At 38.2% G+C, this 19,069-nt stretch overlaps 4 protein-coding genes across 4 annotated transcripts; all 4 read right to left on the bottom strand.

Moving 5' to 3' along the window:
- Positions 1–1,824: 1,824 nt before the first annotated feature.
- On the bottom strand, positions 1,825–3,755 carry LOC134005576 (immunoglobulin kappa light chain-like). The gene is made up of 6 exons (XM_062444500.1): positions 3,678–3,755; positions 3,250–3,594; positions 2,810–3,157; positions 2,267–2,395; positions 2,111–2,151; positions 1,825–1,959 (listed from the first exon to the last, which is right to left on the bottom strand). The coding sequence occupies exons 1-6, from the start codon at positions 3,739–3,741 to the stop codon at positions 1,825–1,827; spliced, it is 1,062 nt and encodes a 353-aa protein (XP_062300484.1). The 5' UTR covers positions 3,742–3,755.
- Positions 3,756–5,640: 1,885 nt separating this feature from the next.
- Positions 5,641–7,766, bottom strand: LOC134005575 (uncharacterized). The gene is made up of 5 exons (XM_062444499.1): positions 7,712–7,766; positions 6,869–7,561; positions 6,124–6,243; positions 6,005–6,033; positions 5,641–5,766 (listed from the first exon to the last, which is right to left on the bottom strand). The coding sequence occupies exons 1-5, from the start codon at positions 7,764–7,766 to the stop codon at positions 5,641–5,643; spliced, it is 1,023 nt and encodes a 340-aa protein (XP_062300483.1).
- Positions 7,767–12,117: 4,351 nt separating this feature from the next.
- LOC134005574 (immunoglobulin kappa light chain-like) lies at positions 12,118–14,282 on the bottom strand. Its single transcript, XM_062444498.1, has 6 exons — positions 14,240–14,282; positions 13,811–14,155; positions 13,370–13,717; positions 12,529–12,660; positions 12,383–12,414; positions 12,118–12,285 (listed from the first exon to the last, which is right to left on the bottom strand). The coding sequence occupies exons 1-6, from the start codon at positions 14,280–14,282 to the stop codon at positions 12,118–12,120; spliced, it is 1,068 nt and encodes a 355-aa protein (XP_062300482.1).
- Positions 14,283–17,236: 2,954 nt separating this feature from the next.
- LOC134005457 (uncharacterized) lies at positions 17,237–18,849 on the bottom strand. Its single transcript, XM_062444360.1, has 5 exons — positions 18,795–18,849; positions 17,980–18,663; positions 17,653–17,778; positions 17,530–17,573; positions 17,237–17,418 (listed from the first exon to the last, which is right to left on the bottom strand). Exons 1-5 carry the CDS (start codon positions 18,847–18,849, stop codon positions 17,299–17,301), a joined length of 1,029 nt encoding a protein of 342 aa, XP_062300344.1. The 3' UTR covers positions 17,237–17,298.
- Positions 18,850–19,069: the final 220 nt, after the last annotated feature.

The raw sequence follows: 19,069 nt of genomic DNA, 5'->3' as shown, positions 1-19,069 counted from the left end.
ACATTTGATACTACAAATGTGTCTCTACAGTTATATTATATTTGTACTGGAAATGATATAGGGGTGTTGGTATCATACTAATCAATAAAAAATCTAGAATACACGTATTATGTTGCACATGCTACCTGATTCTACTTAAAAGTAACATTTCCACACGTGTGGTCACAGTTTCATTTATTTCTTATCCTACAAAACGTTTCTCTTTTCATGTGTTATGACTGAGCTCTTTTAAAGCACTCGACATTTCAATCTTTCATTTGCAGTGTATGTTCTTTTAGTGATTTTAATGCAAATCATTATTTTTTGCAGCACTCTTATTTTATGCTCTATTTTAGTCCAGCTTTTTATTTTATTTATCTCTTTCTATTTTTCTATACTGTTTTATTTTTATTATAATTGGGTTCTTTTTTTAATTGTATGTTTTAATGTTTCCAATTTTTTCTATAATTGGGTTTCTTTTTCTTTTTTTTTTAATTGTATGTTTTTTTTGCTTCCAATTCTTACTGTTAAATGTTTGTTTTTATGTAAAGCACACTGAGTTGCCCGTGTGTATGAAATGCGCTATATAAATAAAGCTACCTTGCCTTGCCTTGCCTACATCTCCTGATTTAAGCACAGAGGTGAAGGAAGTGGCAGAGGCCAGCAACCTCAAATGTAGGTCATAGCAAGGAAGCTAAAGATAATCTAACTGACATTTTACTGTGTCTTTAATAGATAACGTGGGCATGGCGCACGGTATTGTATCACAACTTTGGTATTTTTATGGTTGGGGCAGAAAATGGCTAGGATTAGGAGGAATCTACTACCTTGTACCTGCAACTGTGGCTGCTTGAGGGCTGAACTAATTATATGCAGGTTTATTTTGATTCAGAATGATTCACACAAATGCAGCCATGAGTATATGCGGCACAGTACAATAAATCAACCAAAAATAAATAACACTAAGTGTGCCAACATTTCTTTTAGGTTGTCTTTAGTTTCACTGATAAAGGTTTCATCTATTTAAGCTTTTGTTCTACCTGTGAGTGACACAATAGTTTGGTAAAGACCCGGCATGCTGTGTCAACTGACAGTTCTCTGTAATAATCGTACAAAGACTTTTAATTTCTCCTATGACAAATGCAGTACTTGTCTCACCACCTTTAAATTCAACCAACCCAGCCAGTAATTCTGCTTTACTCCTCATGTTGTTCATCATTGTGTAGCATCCATTAGTCATTTGGCACTTGATTGTATGCTGAGACCCGAAGTGACAGTTTGCGGTTACTGTATTTACTGACTTTAAAGTAGTCCCTCTATATATATGTTTTGTTTAAATTGTTTTTAAATACTTAGAAATATGGTAACTAGTTCATTTTTATTTATCATGCAAAATATGCTAAAAGAATAAGATCATTAAACAAATCAAATGTCAACTTTTTTCAGCACTTACAGATTACATTTATATTAAAATTAAGAATTTTAACTCAAGAATATAAAAGCACAGTCTCTAAACTAAGCTGATTCTGCAAATGCAAGGTTTATTGTCCTAACTTTTAGTCAAAAAGCAGTTTTTGAAAGAAAAAAAAATTAAATAAAAGAAAAATAATACAGAAGAAGCTGCCGTATGTTTTCAGTTTGGAACATGGAAGCAAGCATCAATTCTGCAAAGTGATTGCAGGGATCATACAGTCAGGTGCAGTAAAGGTTTACATTGATGCCTCAGTAAAGGAGAAAACTTGGCACTTAGCTTCTATACTTGAAAGCGATGTCCTGTGAATGTGTCTATGCAGCCTTGCCAGATCAAAATCACATTCATTCCTTCCCTTCCTTCACTTGTCAGGACTAAATCTGTACATGCTTTTGACAGTACATGACATCAGAATAAACTACAGTGTCTTCATTATGTTCGACTGGAGCTGGCCTTCTGGAGGAGCTTCTGTTAGCTGAACTCACAGCTGCGTAGACAACATTTTCAGTCTGAAATACATGGAAATGGAAATGGAAATGTTTTAGACTTTTTTCTGACAGTTTGGACTTAGAGACATGACAGATATATCCATTAAGTTAACATCTGTCACTGGACTAGTGTGACTGAGATACACAATTTATTATATTAAAGAAAATGCACCTGATTGCCTTCAGGGGATCCATCGGGGGATCTTGATAGAACTGAAAACAGAGACATTTATTATCAGTGCTAGTCACTGCAGTATATAACAACAGATATCACCCTTATTTTGCTACAAATATACAGTCAATCAATATAATGCGTCGTTTTAAATACCTTTGGGATCTTTTCTCCAACTCTTGAAAAGTGTCACTATAAGTAGAAGTGTTGCCATCCCAAGAATGAAGTTTGACACCATTAGTGCAATAACGGTTGCACTCAGTCCATCTGGATTGCCATTATCTCCTTTCAAGAGAAGAAAAAACAAACTTTTGAACAATCTCTGTAAATGACAACACATATGAACAGAATTCTTATTTAGTTTGACCAATATTGTTACAGCAAATGTTTTTAGATGTAACACATACCATTACAACATTTTTGTCAACCAACATCCATCTGAGTTATCACACCCAGACAACTTAAGTTTATGCACTAAAATATGAAACCATTGAGTGTTGCTCTAGGAGTGGCAATGTCCACCTGTTTAATGGTCAGTTTAAGTTGAAATATCTCAACTGGTATATGTCCGGTCATCAGACAATGTAGCCAACTGAATTTTGCGCTGTCTCAACACGTCTTGTTAATTATCAAAGTACCACTTCTTTTCAAATTGAATCTTGGACTGACACCTTACACTTGTAACCGTTGTTGTCTTACTGTTAATATTAATCTTGGTCCCTTTTCCAAACAGTACTTCTCCACATGAAGTCACAGCACAGTAGTAGGTTCCAGCATCATCAGAGCTCAGGTTCCTCATGACAAGGTGGTACACACAGGTAGCTTCTCCAGAGCCAGTCTCAGTCTTCTTGCAGGTGTCGTTTTTATTCCCAGAGGAGGAAATCATCTCAGGATCAGAATTATCAGAGTTTTTCAGCCACAGGACATGAGTGTGTTCTGCTGGACAGCGGTCAGTGTTAACAGAACAGCTGAGAGTCACAGAGTTTCCTGGCTGCACTGATTGAGACGCTGGCTTCTGGACGACAGAGTCACTGATCATCTTTGCACCTTAAGAAATAAATCAACTTGATTATTTGCATTATGCTCACATTCAGCTGAATTTATCGCTGCTTCTGTGATAAACTCCAGAGAATGAATACCTTTCAGCATCAGAAAGGTTCCTTCTCCAATCAGAATGTTGTTTAAGCTCATCACTCCACAGTAGTATGTGCCAACATCTTCCCACGTTGTTGCAGATATGCTCAGATGACTGCTGGTGCTGTTAGATTTCATAGCATAACGCTGACGAAATTGGTTACCAAATGTTGTCATATTATAAAAACTATCTGTTGTGGCCACTATCTGTAGTCTCCGTCTAGTCGTCACTTTGTACAATACTCTATGTCTTACAGAACTAGAAATATGACATGTAATAGAAACAGCTTCTCCTAGCGCTGCTGACTGGAAAGAAACAGGTTGAAGGACGTCACTTAACTGTGCTTCACCTAAAACAACCAAAATAAACAGGAATGAGTCTTTTTTGTGTGCACATAAAACAAATTCACAAGAAGGATTTTTTGTTACTTACATACACAGCAGAGCAGGAAAATATTTAGCAGGCTCAGCATCAACTTCTCTGTTTGTGGCTCCATCTTCTCCACAAGTACTTCTGACTTGCTGTGATGTGACCAAGTGACTGTGGCAGCAGTGTGAATTCACCATGCAGGACAAATTCATGTCACATCTGTCAGGTATCTGATTGGTTCATCGTATGCATCTGGGTGATCTGATTGGCTGCTGAGTAAATCAAATACTTACGTGTCCAGCAAATGTAGCAAAAAAAACCATATCACATTTTTTGTGGTTAACACTAACGCAGCTTTTCTTAGAAACTGTTTGTTTTTAGGATGTTTGACATCATATGTCATAATATATTGGTCCCCTACTTTCACATTCGCCCTCAGAGTCTATGTTGTATGTGGTGAACTGATGTTGTACGTAATGAAAGATGAATGATGGTAGCACAGCATATACAGTACAAGTAAAAAAAGAAATACAATTATGTGAAAATAGCAGAAAGCAAGGTTTCACAAATCAGATACTTTGATAAGGAGAAAAAACTAAAACTAAAACTAAACTTTTTCTTTGAGAAGTAGCTGAAAGATTCAGAAAAAGCTAATATGTGGACCTAAAAGTTTACATCAAAATGATCAAAGAGTTCTCAGACATATTTGTAATAAAGTTAAATTAGGGATAATATATCCAATTAATTATTTTTTTCTGCTTGTGTATGATGTTTAAATTGTTAAATTGGAGTTACATTTATTAAATGATAGCTTTCTAAAGATATCAGGCTATATTAAATTATTAAAAACTGGCAGCCTTGGTCAACTCTCCACTTCATTTGATGCTGGGTGCCTTTATGACAGAAACACAGAATAGTGGCTGTTATTAAAGCTCAGCTCTTTTTCTTCTTGCCTCTTGTAAACATCCAGTTTAAAAGAAAGAGGCAGAGGTGGCATGTTACTCTGTACTTTTCATACTGACATCTACGTTAAGAAAGGTCTAGGGACAATGGTAACAATTGATCAGAAGAGGCTGAAATATTCTGACTTTCAACTACGGTCAAGCTTCTAAAACACTCCTACACCTCTCATAATGTAATGTAGCATCTTTTGTTTAGACTGTCCCTTCCTGGTTAACGCCAACAGCGTTTAAACTATGTAATCAGAATGTAACTTTCTTTCAAAAAACTGTGAAAAGATAATCAGTAGATTAAGTAATGAACAAAAAATAAAAATGTTTGATTCTTCTGCTTATGTTTTTTCAGGTTTTTGACCATTGGTTAGACAAAACAATTATTTTAGGAAGAGAGAGGAAATGAATTAACATTATAAATCAGTACTTTTCACTCCTGTTTCTCACAAGCCCTAGTGTTTTTATCTTCATTACATTACTAAAAATATAATATTCACCCAACTGGCAGCACAGACAACAAATCAATCTCAGTGTACAGAGGGGGGAAGACTTGAGCACCACTGATACAGAAACATCCTACTGGAAACCACAGAGACAAAGAAGACACGAGAGGGTCTGAGATCTCTTCCTTTTACTATCAACTGCAAAGATGTTACAAAAACCTTCTTACATCTCTGTGGCAACATGTACAATAAACAACGTTCAAAGAATGCTTATGTATTGTACATGTGATGTCAAAGATTCAGAGCTGGTGAGAATTGTGGAAACTCTTCAAGTAACTAACCCACCAACACCGCAGAGGTGTGAGTGTACTTCTCATACATTTGGCAGCGAAGACTGCAGTGACGGTGGAAATGGGCGTATGTTTCTCAACTGACATCACTTCAAAGAAAACTTCAGATAGAAGACGTGTTTTGTCCATAGAAGAGTTCAGTTCATTGCAAGGCAAGCTTTCAAAGTATTTGATCGAAAGTGAAATAGTTTTGACAGACGTTTTAGCATTCCAGAGAAGTCCCATTACCCTGATAAAAGGTTGTATTGGTAGACAGAATCAAAGAACAGATGAAACATGTTCAACTTTGCTGCTTTACACTGGAGTACACACATTCAGTCATTGTGTTGTCCTGCTGTCTTCTTGATCTGTTGGCCTTGCGATCCCTTATAGCAGCATAATGAAGGTTGTCTGCATCTTGACTTACCTGTTAACAAAGTACATTGTTAATCACTACTATATATTACAGCACACAAGGCACATGCAAAGATTTGTCATGGTGAAACAAACAAATTCGTGCTCAAATGAATAATTTTGTATGTACTTATCAACATAACATTACGTTAAACAATCGATTCAAACTAACCACCAAAGCTGACCAACACCTGCAAGAAAAGCCTACAGGAATAGAAAAATAAATATGTTTAATAGAGCATAGTACTTACCTCTGCATTCTGAGCAGAAGTCACTGAATCTGTTGGTGACACACAAAATAAAGAGTCATTTTTATTCAAATGAAATGTGCCCCCAATACTTGCTGTGAACCTCACAGAATTAAAAGTACCTGTACATTGGCAGTTTCGGCTCATCATGCACACTGTGAGAGCCAATAAAACAACCAAGACGGTGGTGAACGCTAGAGCTCCACTCAAGATATACACCAAGGCAGGAGAGTCCTTCCCATCTGTAGACATTGCAGAGTGTTTAGCTGTTTTTCTCATGTATATCTTAATTTTTCAAGTGTAACAAAAGTGACAAGCCCATACACTATGTAAAATAAAAGAGACATTGTAAATAATCCTAGTGTCCATGCAGGTCACAAAATTGTTTTAGTATAAGTAATGGTGATGTGTAAAAACTCATTCTTTAGTTCAGGTGAGACACTCAGTAGTCTTCCATATGCAATACATACATGCCTATTGGAACAGTTTTTGATTCTCAACCTGTTTATCTTCTAGCATTAGTCTTTTTGTATGATTGAGTCACCACAAAAAGTAAACCTTGGTTAATTGTGGTAAAGGCATTCAAATGTATATTTGTTGGCAGAGCTGCCAGGATGAAGATACCAACTTGATTTTGTTTAAATTCTGAAATGTTTAAGCCTCATATTAGCTTAGACAGCACTTTGGAAAGCTTATTTAAACGCAACAAAGACTGGATATTGTCCAGTGGTGTTACTTCATGGTCGGTAAAGACAGAAGGAATCATAACAGCAACCATTCAGTATTAAGATAGAAAAACCAAACCTATTCTTTAAGGAGTTCTCACTATTTAACAAATGAGATGACTTTGGCTCGATTGTAACTTACGCTCAATGTCCAGCTTGGTCTTGTTTCCAAACAGTATCTGTCCACATGAGGCGACAGCACAGTAGTAGGTCCCAGTATGAGAAAGATTCAGACTCTTCATCGGCAAGTTGTAGACACAAGTTTGTGCTTGTGTGCTGGTGTTCCTCTCACACTGATCATTCCTGCCTCCATGTGTGTAAATGATTCCTGGATGAGATTCTTCAGAGTTTTTGAACCAGTAAACACTGTGTTCGCCATCATCACAGGTCCCAGTGTGTACTGTACAGTTCAAAGTCGCAGAGCCTCCTGGCTGGATGCTCTCAGATGCCGACTGATGCACCAAAGCTTGGATGTTCAAACCTGAACCCTTTACGTTGACAGAAATGCTCTCTACAAATTTTAAGACATATAAATTGCTACTTACGCATAAGTAAGTAGCAGTGTCTGAAATGCGCAAACCTGAGATCATCAAGTGATTTTTATCGTCCTGAGTATCCAATGAGAAACGTGGATCTTCCTTGAATTCATCATGAAGATCGCCAATTTTGTTATGCCTATAGAACGTAGTCACGAGCTTTGGTTTTTGTCCCAGAGTTTGTTTAAACCAGTAGAACATCACTGCAACATTATCTTGACCAAAGCATTGCAAAGTCACATGTTCCCCAACATTAGCTGATTTAAAATGTATAGCTGGTTGTAAAGTTGTCATATGAGCTGAGGAGGAGATGAAGAGACAAAGGAAATGCACAAGTCATTTAATGCTAGTTTTTTGTAATGATCTGTATTGCAGAAAGCATAAAAAACATGTTACAAGCAATCATATGGTTACACTTTAAAGTAAACAACAGGCAAATCACAACTTACCTGTATTCACCAAAAACAGACATGTGGAATACAAAGCAAAGTTTGAAGGAGTCATCGTGCTTCAAATGCTGTGATGAATGAACCGAATCTCTATACATTCTCTGTTCTTCAGAGGGAAGACTGTTTCTTCTGATTGGCGTTTGATTGGCCAATCAGAAGTCCTAATTTGGAAAGGGTTTTCAGTGCCCCCCTGCCCTTGTTTTATCAACAACAAAAATACTTTTCATGCTCTGATTGGAATCACTGAACTGACTCGTGCAGTTTTTACATTATACAGTGAAGCGATCACTAGGAGGGTGGCTCAGGGTGTACAATAAGCATACGGGGGATCATTTTCAAGTTAACACGAATGTTTTTCTTCCAAATTGGGATTTCCATTTTTAGCAATTTCATTAATTGTTAATAGTTTATGTGGCTGTTTGTCTGCAATACAACTGTTTTAAACCACTGACAGAGTCCTAGCTTAGGAAAGTTAGGAAGAATGGAGTCGGTAAAGGACAAGTCATTTAAATTATAAATTGAATCCCACAAAATAATATTTTCATTGAAACATGGAGACTTCCAGGCTTCTTTGGAGGACATTACATAATAAGATCAAATCTGTTGGACATATCAATTATTGAAACAAATGTAAACCGTGTTTCCTTCATCAAAAGGCCCTTCACCATTAAATAGTCTGTCACATCATCAGATAAATATAAAACAGTTTAACCCAATGTCCCCTCAATTGACTTCATATTTACTGGTTTTACATATGATAATGTGGGGATTTTTTCAAATATGTGTGGTCAGTACAAACGGTCAGCAAACGCACTTGTAACTCCATCTTTAACACTTATGGCGCTTTTCCACTACACAGTTCCAGCCGACCTCGGCTCGCCTCGCCTCGGTTTTTTTTGCATTTCCACTAGGGAAAGTACCTGGTACCTGGTACTTTTTTAGTACCTGCTCTGGTGAGGTTCCAAGCGAGCTGAGCCGATACTAAATGTGACATCAACAGACTGCCGGCCACTGATTGGTCAGAAGAGTTGTCGCTGGAAGAGTCAAGAGCTGTCCCACATAAGAATCAAACCCAGTATTTTTAAATACCGGCAACAGCGTTACAGCCGTTCGGCTCAATTGTCTTGCTTTGTGTGTGACAAAAATGCACAAATAGCAGCAAGTACACCTCTGCCTCAATGTCCTCCATTGTTTATGTGTTTTGTGTCGCGTATAAAACAAAGTCACGGCAGTTTTGCGGAGCCGTGCTATGACGACCCCACCCACGTTGAGTAGGTACTTTTTTGTAATGGAAAAGGTCTGTTCTGGAACCGTACCGAGTCGTGCCCGAACTGTGTAGTGGAAAAGGGCCATTAGAGGCATCACATTGTGGCGCAACTGGGTACTACAACAGATCTACAGTATCTTTTCTGACAATAACACTGCATGCCCCTAGTCTTCTGCATTGTCAGTTAAAATATTTTTAATCAATTAAATTATTTATGGAAATGAAGCGATAACTGATTTATCATTGAGATCACTCTTCTAAATAGTTCAAAATACAAAGAAAGTAAACTCAAGTGTTGTACATTTCAGGAACAAATGAAAGGCTTTAAGGTTACATTCAACATCTTAACTCTGCTGAAACACTATAAGAATTCCATTGTCCAGCTATGTTACACAACAGGGTTTACTGTGTATGTATGCAAGATTGGACTCAATGAAATTAAAAGAAAAAAAAAAAGTTAAAAAGAACACATCAAAAATAAACGTGCAATCTATGATAAATAACAAAACTGTCAAAGGTACACACATCTACGTGATGTTCATGGTGTCATACTGGCTGAGCCAATGATAGAAAAACCTTGCAAAGAGGCCATGCTGATTTGTCAACAGATGACTGTTGATGGCTTATGCAATACTTATTCTTGTTCTGTCTGTGTGAATTCCCCGAAGTCACTGCTTTATTTCCTACTGCTTACTGAACTTGGAGACAATATAATAGCTGAATCGTTCCATACTTTATAATACATATGAGTGAAGTAAACAGTAAGTGTAAGGTATTGACCTTATTGACCAGAAAGTGTAAGATCATGTTCAATAAGGCGAAGCTTCACTCTGAGGATAAAATTAGTTTACATAAGATAATCCTGTACTCTCTTACTTTCCTCTACACTTTTACAATGTTAACCATTCAGTCCTTTTGTGTACACAGCATTTTATCTGCATTTGAGACATGACCTTCATTTTAGCCAGTTGCATTTGAAAATACCTTTCTGCTCTCACCTTCTGTCTTAGCTTGTAGGCGCTGTGGCTTGGAGGCCACAGGCCAGTCTTCCTGTGTTCGAGCTAGGAGTTATGTTTCCACCAGCGGAAACCTGCTCACAGTTATTCACACCTTATTCACCACGCGAGTCAAAACAAGACTGATATGCTGAGAGCTGGCTAGTTCGAAAGCAGCACCCTGCGCTTATGTTTCTGGTCAGAAGAAGGTATTAATAGATCAGAGGGGATTTTTCAGCATGCTTTGTGTACCGTGTCTGTTTCTAATGCTGTACATCACAGCTTCCTTTAACACAGTGTAGTTTGCCATTGGTTAGTTTGCATTGTACTTTGTCTGTCACACATTTTTTTGCAAAGCTTACAGCTTCTAGTGGAAACAAAGAGAGAAGCTGTGTACTGAATGCTTTTTTTTTTTTTTTGTGGACAAGCAATGTGACTCTTTCACTGACTTCTCACATTACTTGTATTTGTTAAAATTGTCTAATAATGTTAATCATGCATGACCACAAACCTTTGTCCTGCTGTCGTAATCATTAACTTTTATTTAGTTTTGCCTGCTGCTGAACATTAAAGGGCCTGAATTACTTTTGATTGGATGAGTATTTCTTGGAACTACTTTATACCAAGTAAATAGAACCCCTGACAACTACTCATAGCATGATCCATGGATTGTTCTGAGTACACTGTTTTTTAAAGACACAATTTTTTAATGTAATTTTGTTTCATTCTGTCTTAAACTGACTTTTGTGATTACATTCACCGAGTTGTATTAGCTAAAATTAGTTGACACAACTATAGCCGTAGACCTGAAATCTTGTCCAAGCAAGTACATGAACGCACAAGTTTTGAACTACAGTGATGACTAATTTCACGTACTGTTGTATGCTGGTGTGAAAATTCTCAACGAAACAAATGCACAAGCTGTAGTCTCAGTGTAGCCGCTAGTTGGTATACTTGTGTGGAGCATGTCTGTGGCCTTAATGCAGCAGTCACCGGAGTCATACTAATAACTGCACCAGGGCTGCAGCCAACACTTACACTGGAAGGTTAACACTTTTCATTATTTATTAGTCTGATGATTATTTTCTCGATTAATTATGTAAGAAATAATGGAAATGTCTGTTGTAATTTCTTAGAGCTCAAACTGACATCTTCAACTGCCTTGTTTTGTCCAATCAAGAATCCAAATTCCAAAGATATGTATGTAAGTAATGTATGAAAAAAACCTTAAAGTCCTTACATTTGAGAAGAGGCAGCAACCAAGGAGGTTCTTCCTTTGAAAATTGAAAATCAACTAATCAATTATCAGAATAGCTATTAATTAATTTTCCGTTGAACGATTCATTGAGTAATCCTTGCTGCACTGAACTGCACCCAGTTCTCAGATCATATCCAAATCTGCCACCCATGTTGGGCCACATTGAATTTTCCAGCTGTGCCAGAACACAACTGGCACCAACACTCAGCAACAATCATCCCCACTGAGCTGACAACCAACCTGGCAGTTTGGCTTCCAATCTGGCCTCATAGTTTTGTCAGTGATTCGGTCACAAGAAAATGGCCCAATTGTAATCAAAATCATATAATTGTTATTGAACAGTGTTAACATCTTAAGCAAAGTGTAATGGCCCACTACTTGGCCTTGAAATGATTCAATAATTAATGTATTGATGATTTTTGTTGTCGTTTGCTCTTCTGTCAAAATTGAATCATTTGGGGTTAAGGACCCAGATCTGAAGATGCCACCTTGGCCGTCAGGTTTTTCCACTTTTGGTTTTACAATATCTGACATTTACAATCAATAAATAAAGAAAATAATCTGCAGATTAATCTATAATTCAAATAATCATTCGTTGCAGCCCTGAAAGTCAGTATTGCTTTGTCTTGTGTAAACTGCATGAATCAGTGCTAGATATTTCCAATCCAACGCACATCAGCTGGGTTGGTAAATGTGACCATAACTGGCACTTTGCCTATTAAAGTTCTCATTTTTTAAATACACTTTTGAACTATTTTCTCATGGAGTACTGACCTGTTCATATGTCACACAGGACACAATGAAGAGCTCTTCGGTCATATTTTAAACGTATATAAAAAGTCACTTGGGGAATGATCTGCTATAACACCAAGTCTTTCGTCAGTCTTCATTCCGTAGTTTGGCCGCGTTCCCCGGATGAAACTTCTTGGTTCTGTTGACAGTGCCTGATGTCAGAGTAAACTACAGAGTCTCCACTGTATTTCACTGTAGCTTGTCTTGAGGAGAGGCTTCTTGGTGCCGAACCCACCGATGCATAGACGACTGCTTCACTAGTCTGTTGAAACATAATTTTCAAATAATTAAACCCAGAAAGATGTAGTGCAAATGAAACTGAAAGATTATATACAACTATCATCTGTTAGTGCTCTTACCTGATTGCCTTCAGAAGCTCCATCATTCACTTCTAAAAAAACAAAGATAACTTACAGTCAGTTCCAGTTACAGCAGAATATAAAAATGCAAATCTGATTCCACTGCAGATATTTAGCTGATCAATACAATGCATCATTTTAAATACCTGCAGGAACTTTCCTCCGACTTCTGCAAAGCACCCATGTAAGAATAAGAGTCACAATCCCAAGACTGATGTTTGACAGAAACAGCGCAATAACAGCTGGACTCAGTACAGCTGGTTTGGTGATGTTGGTGTCTCCTTTTAACACATGATAAAAAAAACAGTCCTTAATTTAGATTTTTATATACAAATAACTTTGCCAATGCATTATCCATTATTTGACAAAGACACATATGTATTCTCTTACATGGACATCCCAACTGATCGGACCGAATGAGGACAGAATACATTCCAGTGTTGGCCGGTTGTGCAGTACATGATTTAAATGGTTGGTTTACCCCAAATTAAGCACAAAAAATGATATTGGATGATTCAGCAGCTGATGATTTACCCTCAGTGCCAGCTTTCAGTAACAGTACAGGAAGTAGTTTGCCCTTTATATAGCAGGGAAGGAAGCAAAGATTTGGTGGTCTGACTATCATGCGAGTGGATTGTTCACACCAACATTTAACGGTTTTCTTTTTATATTAACTGAAACCACAACCTCTTCCTCACCATAACCACGTGTTTTAGCTGCATATCCCTGACCAAAATGTAACAGTGGTTTATTTGCCGTAACCACAATCTTTCTCTGGTGTTAACGAGACTATAATTGCCATGCACAGATATCATAGAAAGCTACATTTTGGAGTTAGACAATGAAAAAATAAGCATAGGCATTGAACGTAGTTTTGCAAAAATGCTCAATATTGAGATTCTCGTCTGGATACATAGTCAGTAAATTTGTCTGTGAGGCTCAAAGCTTGATCAACTGCACACATCTGTGACTGAAAAACTTTCTTACTGTTCATTTTAATCTTGGTTCCTTTTCCGAGCAGTACTTCTCCACATGACGTCACAGCACAGTAGTAGGTTCCAGCATCATCAGAGCTGAAGTTCCTCATGACAAGATGGTACACACAGGTAGCTTCTCCAGAGCCAGTCTCAGTCCTCTTGCAGGGGTCGTTTTTATTTATGGAGGAGTAAATCATCTCTGGATCAGAATTATCAGAGTTTTTCAGCCACAGGACATGAGTGTGTTCTGCTGGACAGCGGACAGTGTTAACAGAACAGCTGAGAGTCACAGAGCGTCCTGGCTGCACTGATTGAGACGCTGGCTTCTGGACGACACGGTCACTGATCATCTTTGCACCTTAAGAAAGAAATCAACTGAGATTATTTGCATTATGTTCACATTCAGCTGAATTTATCACTGCTTCTGTCAAAAACAACAGAGAATTAATACCTTTTAGCATCAGAAAGGTTCCTGGTCCAAACTGAATGTCATTTAACTTCATCACTCCACAGTAGTATGTGCCAACATCTTCCCACGTTGTTGCAGATATGTCCAGATGACTGCTGGTGCTGTTAAATTTGACTGAATAACGTTGTCGAAATTCATCAGCAAAGACATTATGCACATAGTGAGAATCAAACGCTGTCACAAGCTGCAGTGTCTTCCCTGTAGTCAATTTGTACCACACTCTTTTATGCATGTCACTCTTTATGTGACATTTGATAGTAGCTGAGTCTCCAGGCTTCACTGACTGGAAAGAAACAGGCTGAGTGATTTCAATATCCTGTGCCGCACCTATAAACAACAGACAGGATATCATCAGCTTTGTGTGTGAAGACTCGGATTAAAAGATTCCACAAGTGGATTTTTGTTACTTACACAAAGAGCAGAGCAGGAAAACATTTAGAGTGTGCACCATCATCCTGTCAGCGTCAGCAGTTCTGAACTACTGAAGGAACAGCAGACTTACCCCATTTATCAACACTGACTTGTCCTACATTCCGCCGCAACTGTCAGGTGTGATTGGCTCATCATTGTCAACTTTGCCGAGCATGATTGGCTAGTTCGCAGTGAAGCAAAAAAAAAGAAGAAGAAAAAAGCCCCCTCATCATGGCCTGTTGTGACATCACAATCACTGTCTGCAGAATGGTTTGAAGATTTGTTGTCACACTGTCTCTAAACTAGCTCTCTTTATACAGATAATAAGAGTCGTGAACTCATTAACCTTAAATGGCAACACACTGGAAAACCACAGTGAGGTTGGCAGAATGGAAACAACACTTCACTGTAAATGCATACTTTCCAGAAGAATGGGAGACCTAGATTTTGGTTGAAATATCAAACGGATTGCTCAGAGGTCATGAGTCACAAATAAAGTCCTCAAAATAAAAGGCTTTCCACATTCAAAGGGTAACAAATAAAATGTGGGTATGTGGTACAAATGCAGGGAAGCAAGGCTAATTTTAGTTGAACAAAAAGTGCAGTCCACTAAACTCAGAGACAGACATCTCAAAACCTCAAAACATTAAACTATGTACATGACAAGACTCCATTAGAGGTAAAGAAGGCTGGTGTGCCACTCAGGCCCACCTAATCAGAAGGCTTTCTTTTTATGCTGGATCATAGCAGTAAATGAATACTGTTTCAATTTCAAATGAGACCATATTTCGTGTTTCTTGCTGCTTGTTTATCATATGATAATGAGTATAAGTCACATGTTTGGAGTGGCAGTGCATTTCACAAATTGCAGATTGTGAGCAGTGAGCCACTCCTCCTCTTTTACTCAGTGAACAGACTGTACATGGCATAGAGATGCCAATATTCTCCTAGCTAGCTGCTTAAATTAATCATGAAAATACATTGTGAGTAGGAGGAGACTACTCCTGTGCCAGTTTCTCCTCTAAAATTGGTTAGGGTTAATAATAATGAGAGGCACCTGGCAGCTAAGTCAGCCCTTGAAGGGGAAAGGGATGAATTCTGACAGAGCTGCATCTGACTTTACTGACAACCTCCACTCCTCCATGCCAAATCACGAGCATGAAGCCATTCACTAAGAAAAGAACATTTTGATAGTGTATCCTCCTATTGTGTTTAAAAATGGTTTATCAGTACGTTAGTACATCAGTACACCTTAAGTGTTTGTTTATTGGTCTTGGCCGGGTTAGACCAACCTTAGTTTGTTACTACAGTTAAAGCTCTATTTATACAACACCTGATTTCCTATCACTATCTCCTTGTATCAAGCTTGTTGGCCTCTGTTGTGCTTTAGTAAACCAAAGTGTTTCTAAGTTTGACTATGCTGCAAAGAAAAGTCACTTCCTCCCAGACCTTTCAGAGGCCCTCTCATATAAAAACCACAGAGCATGTTCAATGAGTGGAGCAGAAACAGTTATATCATAAAACCAAAAACACACACTGTTTTTCTAGGAACTGTCCCTCTGTCTGGTCAGTTCATGTTGTTCTTACAACACTAGCGGATAACATTTGTGGTTACTGGGTGCGCACAAACACACCCATACACTGAAGTCCTGCAGTTGACTTCAAAGCCATAACAGCAACAGCCGCTGTCAGAAAATACTACTCTTAGCTAGTGCGTATATGCATTATTACTAACTGCAAGTGTCCTGTCTGAGATAAAGCAATATTGCAGACACATAGCATTATTACATTTAAACCAATTGTGTAAGTTTGAGCTTGAAAAGGTTGCAAAGAATTTAATTTTTTGTGATCTGTTGATGTTGGGCCTTGCTGTGCAGACATTCTGCTTGAAAAAACACACACACACACACACACACACACACACGCACACACACGCACACACACGCACACACACGCACACACACACACACACACACACACACACACACACATACACATACACATACACGCACACACACAGGACCATAACTTACAAAGATAGCATTGTTTCACTGTCGACCACATGAGAGCTATGAAAAGATACTGGCAGCCCTGAGTTTCTGGCTGACAGCAACACCCTTGCTACAACCTGCAACGGCCAGTGTGTTTACTAAAGCAGTGAGGTGTGTGTTCTCTGTTTCCATGAGAACTTTGCGGATGGTAAATAATTGAAGTGCTCATTTTGCTGCCAAGAAATCACTACAGTAGCAAAGCTTGAAAAAGCTTGTTTAATGGGTTTATTTGCTAGTTAAGGCTTAACAATGATCATGAGATGAAATGTTTACAAAATTAGTAGAGGAAAAAGCACAAGTATGTTGAAAGCTACACTAATAGGGTCAGTGTCCTGTTGAGAGAAAAAGAGATGAAACCTGCCCACCTACTGATTTAGACTGAAGTCGACACATTCACTTAAAAATTAAATCATTGAGGATTAAAATTCACAAAAAGGCTTAGTCCTCTATTTCTATCTCCTCTCTATTAATGCCACATCTGACTTCTTAAAAAATGTTGTGATCAAAACCCAACAATCATTTTGTGGTGTCTTTCTGACCCAGAACAGCCCAGGTTACCTTTTATCTGAGGCAAATGTCACTTCCTCCCAGACCATTTCTGTGAACAACATTTCTGTAAGGCCCCCTCGCCAGGAAACCACTGGGCTGCTTATATGAAGAGCTGTAAATCACCATGTTTGGTACAAGCACTGATGAATCTGGTCTGTTTCTGTATGTCATTTACACTGTGAATTTTGCTTCAGCATTTACTTTCCAGTTGTGGAAACTTATTAACCAAAAACACTACAAACCATAGTGTGTTGCAATCTATTTTCACAGAGATAGTATGACCATTCCAATTTGTGTATTCTTGTGTAATGAGTTTATTGCAAGGTAAAACTTTACATTGATCACAATGAAAATCAATAATTACAAAGCTGTTTATGTTTTAGGGAAAGCAAAATTACTCTTAAAAAGACACTAATGAGATCTTGTCTGATTAAACACAAAGATAGAACATGTTCAGCTCTACTGTTTTACACTAAAGTACACACATTCACTCCAGGTGTCGTCTGTCTGTCTTCTTGCTTTGTTGATCTTGATCTCCATCAAAGCAAAGTAATGGAGGTTATCTCCACATTGGTAATCCTGTACATTACATGAGAAACAGTACAAGACAATGTGATACACGACCATTTACACACAGAAAAAGGTGCTGTGCTACAGCTGTATTAATGCAGTAGTCTAAAAAGACAGTACCTTTGCATTTCTTTTTGAGGCAGCTGAAATTATTCTATGAGCATCTGAAAAACAGAATGTAAACCTTCTTAATATTGTGTCATGTTGAGTGAATACACATTAACTAAAAACAGCAGCAATTACCATCACAAGGAGAGAGGTTTCTCTTGTTCATCACACATACTAAGATACCCAGTACACCAACCAGGATGGTGGTGACGGCGAAAGCCCCGCGCCAGAAATTCCCCAAGACAAAATAATCCACCTCACCTGTAGAAAGCCAAGAGACATTTAAAGCTGTTAGCTTGTTTTTCTTAAGTTTGAGTAGGAGGTAATCATCACAAATCTCTAGTTAGAAAGTTACTTACCACCAACATCCAGCTTGGCCCGTTTCCAAACAGCTGTTATTTTGAGTTTAAATATGGAGTTACACACAAAAAGAGACAACCTCTGTTAGAAAAAGTTACTTACGCTCAACGACCAACTTGGTCCCATCTCCAAACAGTATGTGTCCACATAAGGCGACAGCACAGTAGTAGGTCCCAGCATGAGAAAGATTCAGACTCTTCATCGGCAAGTTGTAGACACAGGTGGGTGTTTGATTATTCCTGCCTCCATGTGTGTAAATGAGTCCTGGATGAGATTCTTCAGAGTTTTTGAACCAGTAAACACTGTGTTCTCCATCATCACAGGTCCCAGTGTGTACTGTACAGTTCAGAGTCACAGAACCTCCTGACTGGATGCTCTCAGATGCCGACTGATGGACCAAAGCTTGGATGTCAAAACCTGAACCCTTTACACTGACAATCATTCCCTCCTCAAATTCTAAAATAAATGTGTAGCTACTTGCGCAGTAGTAAGTAGCTGAGTCTGAAATCTGCAAATCTGTGATCTTCAACTGATTTTTATTGAGGCTAGTATCTAGTGTGAAGCGTGGATTGTTCTTAAATTCATCATGGAAAATGCCATTTCTTTCGTACTTATAGAAGGTGGAGACTAGCCTTGGTTTCTGCCCTAGTGTCTGCTTATACCAGTAAAGCCTTGCAACATCACCTTCATAGAAACATTGCAACGTCAAGCTGTCCCCGGTATTAACAGACACAAAACCTTTCTCTTGGCGAACAGATGAGGAGAATTTCAGATCAGTCATCTGAGCTGAAGTAAAATGAAAAACAAAGCAAAGGCACATTTAGTTTAATTTTATAAAGAGTATCACAGCAGAGACTGTAATGATAAGGAACAATTAAATGAGAAGTGACTAAAAAATACACAAAAAAGGAACTCACCTATTTTCCCTAAGGACAAACACATCAGACAAAAAACAACCTTTGGAGATGCCATTGTTTCAAATGCAAGTATTGAAAATAATCTGGACTATCGTTCCTGTCTTCAGACACAAGACTGGCCAAACACAAGGTGTCACCTAATGTCTGATCACATGCTCACTGCCGCTTATACTGCAAAGGCCAACTCTTGAAAAAAAAAAAAAATCACACGTTGAGTAAAAAATAAAGAACCACAGACATCCTCACACCCTGTATTCTCACGGATTGGCTGCACT

The sequence above is a fragment of the Scomber scombrus genome, chromosome 23, assembly GCF_963691925.1.
Source record: "Scomber scombrus chromosome 23, fScoSco1.1, whole genome shotgun sequence".
NCBI classification, from domain to species: Eukaryota; Metazoa; Chordata; class Actinopteri; order Scombriformes; family Scombridae; genus Scomber; species Scomber scombrus.
This window is presented reverse-complemented; position numbering and strand designations above follow the sequence as displayed.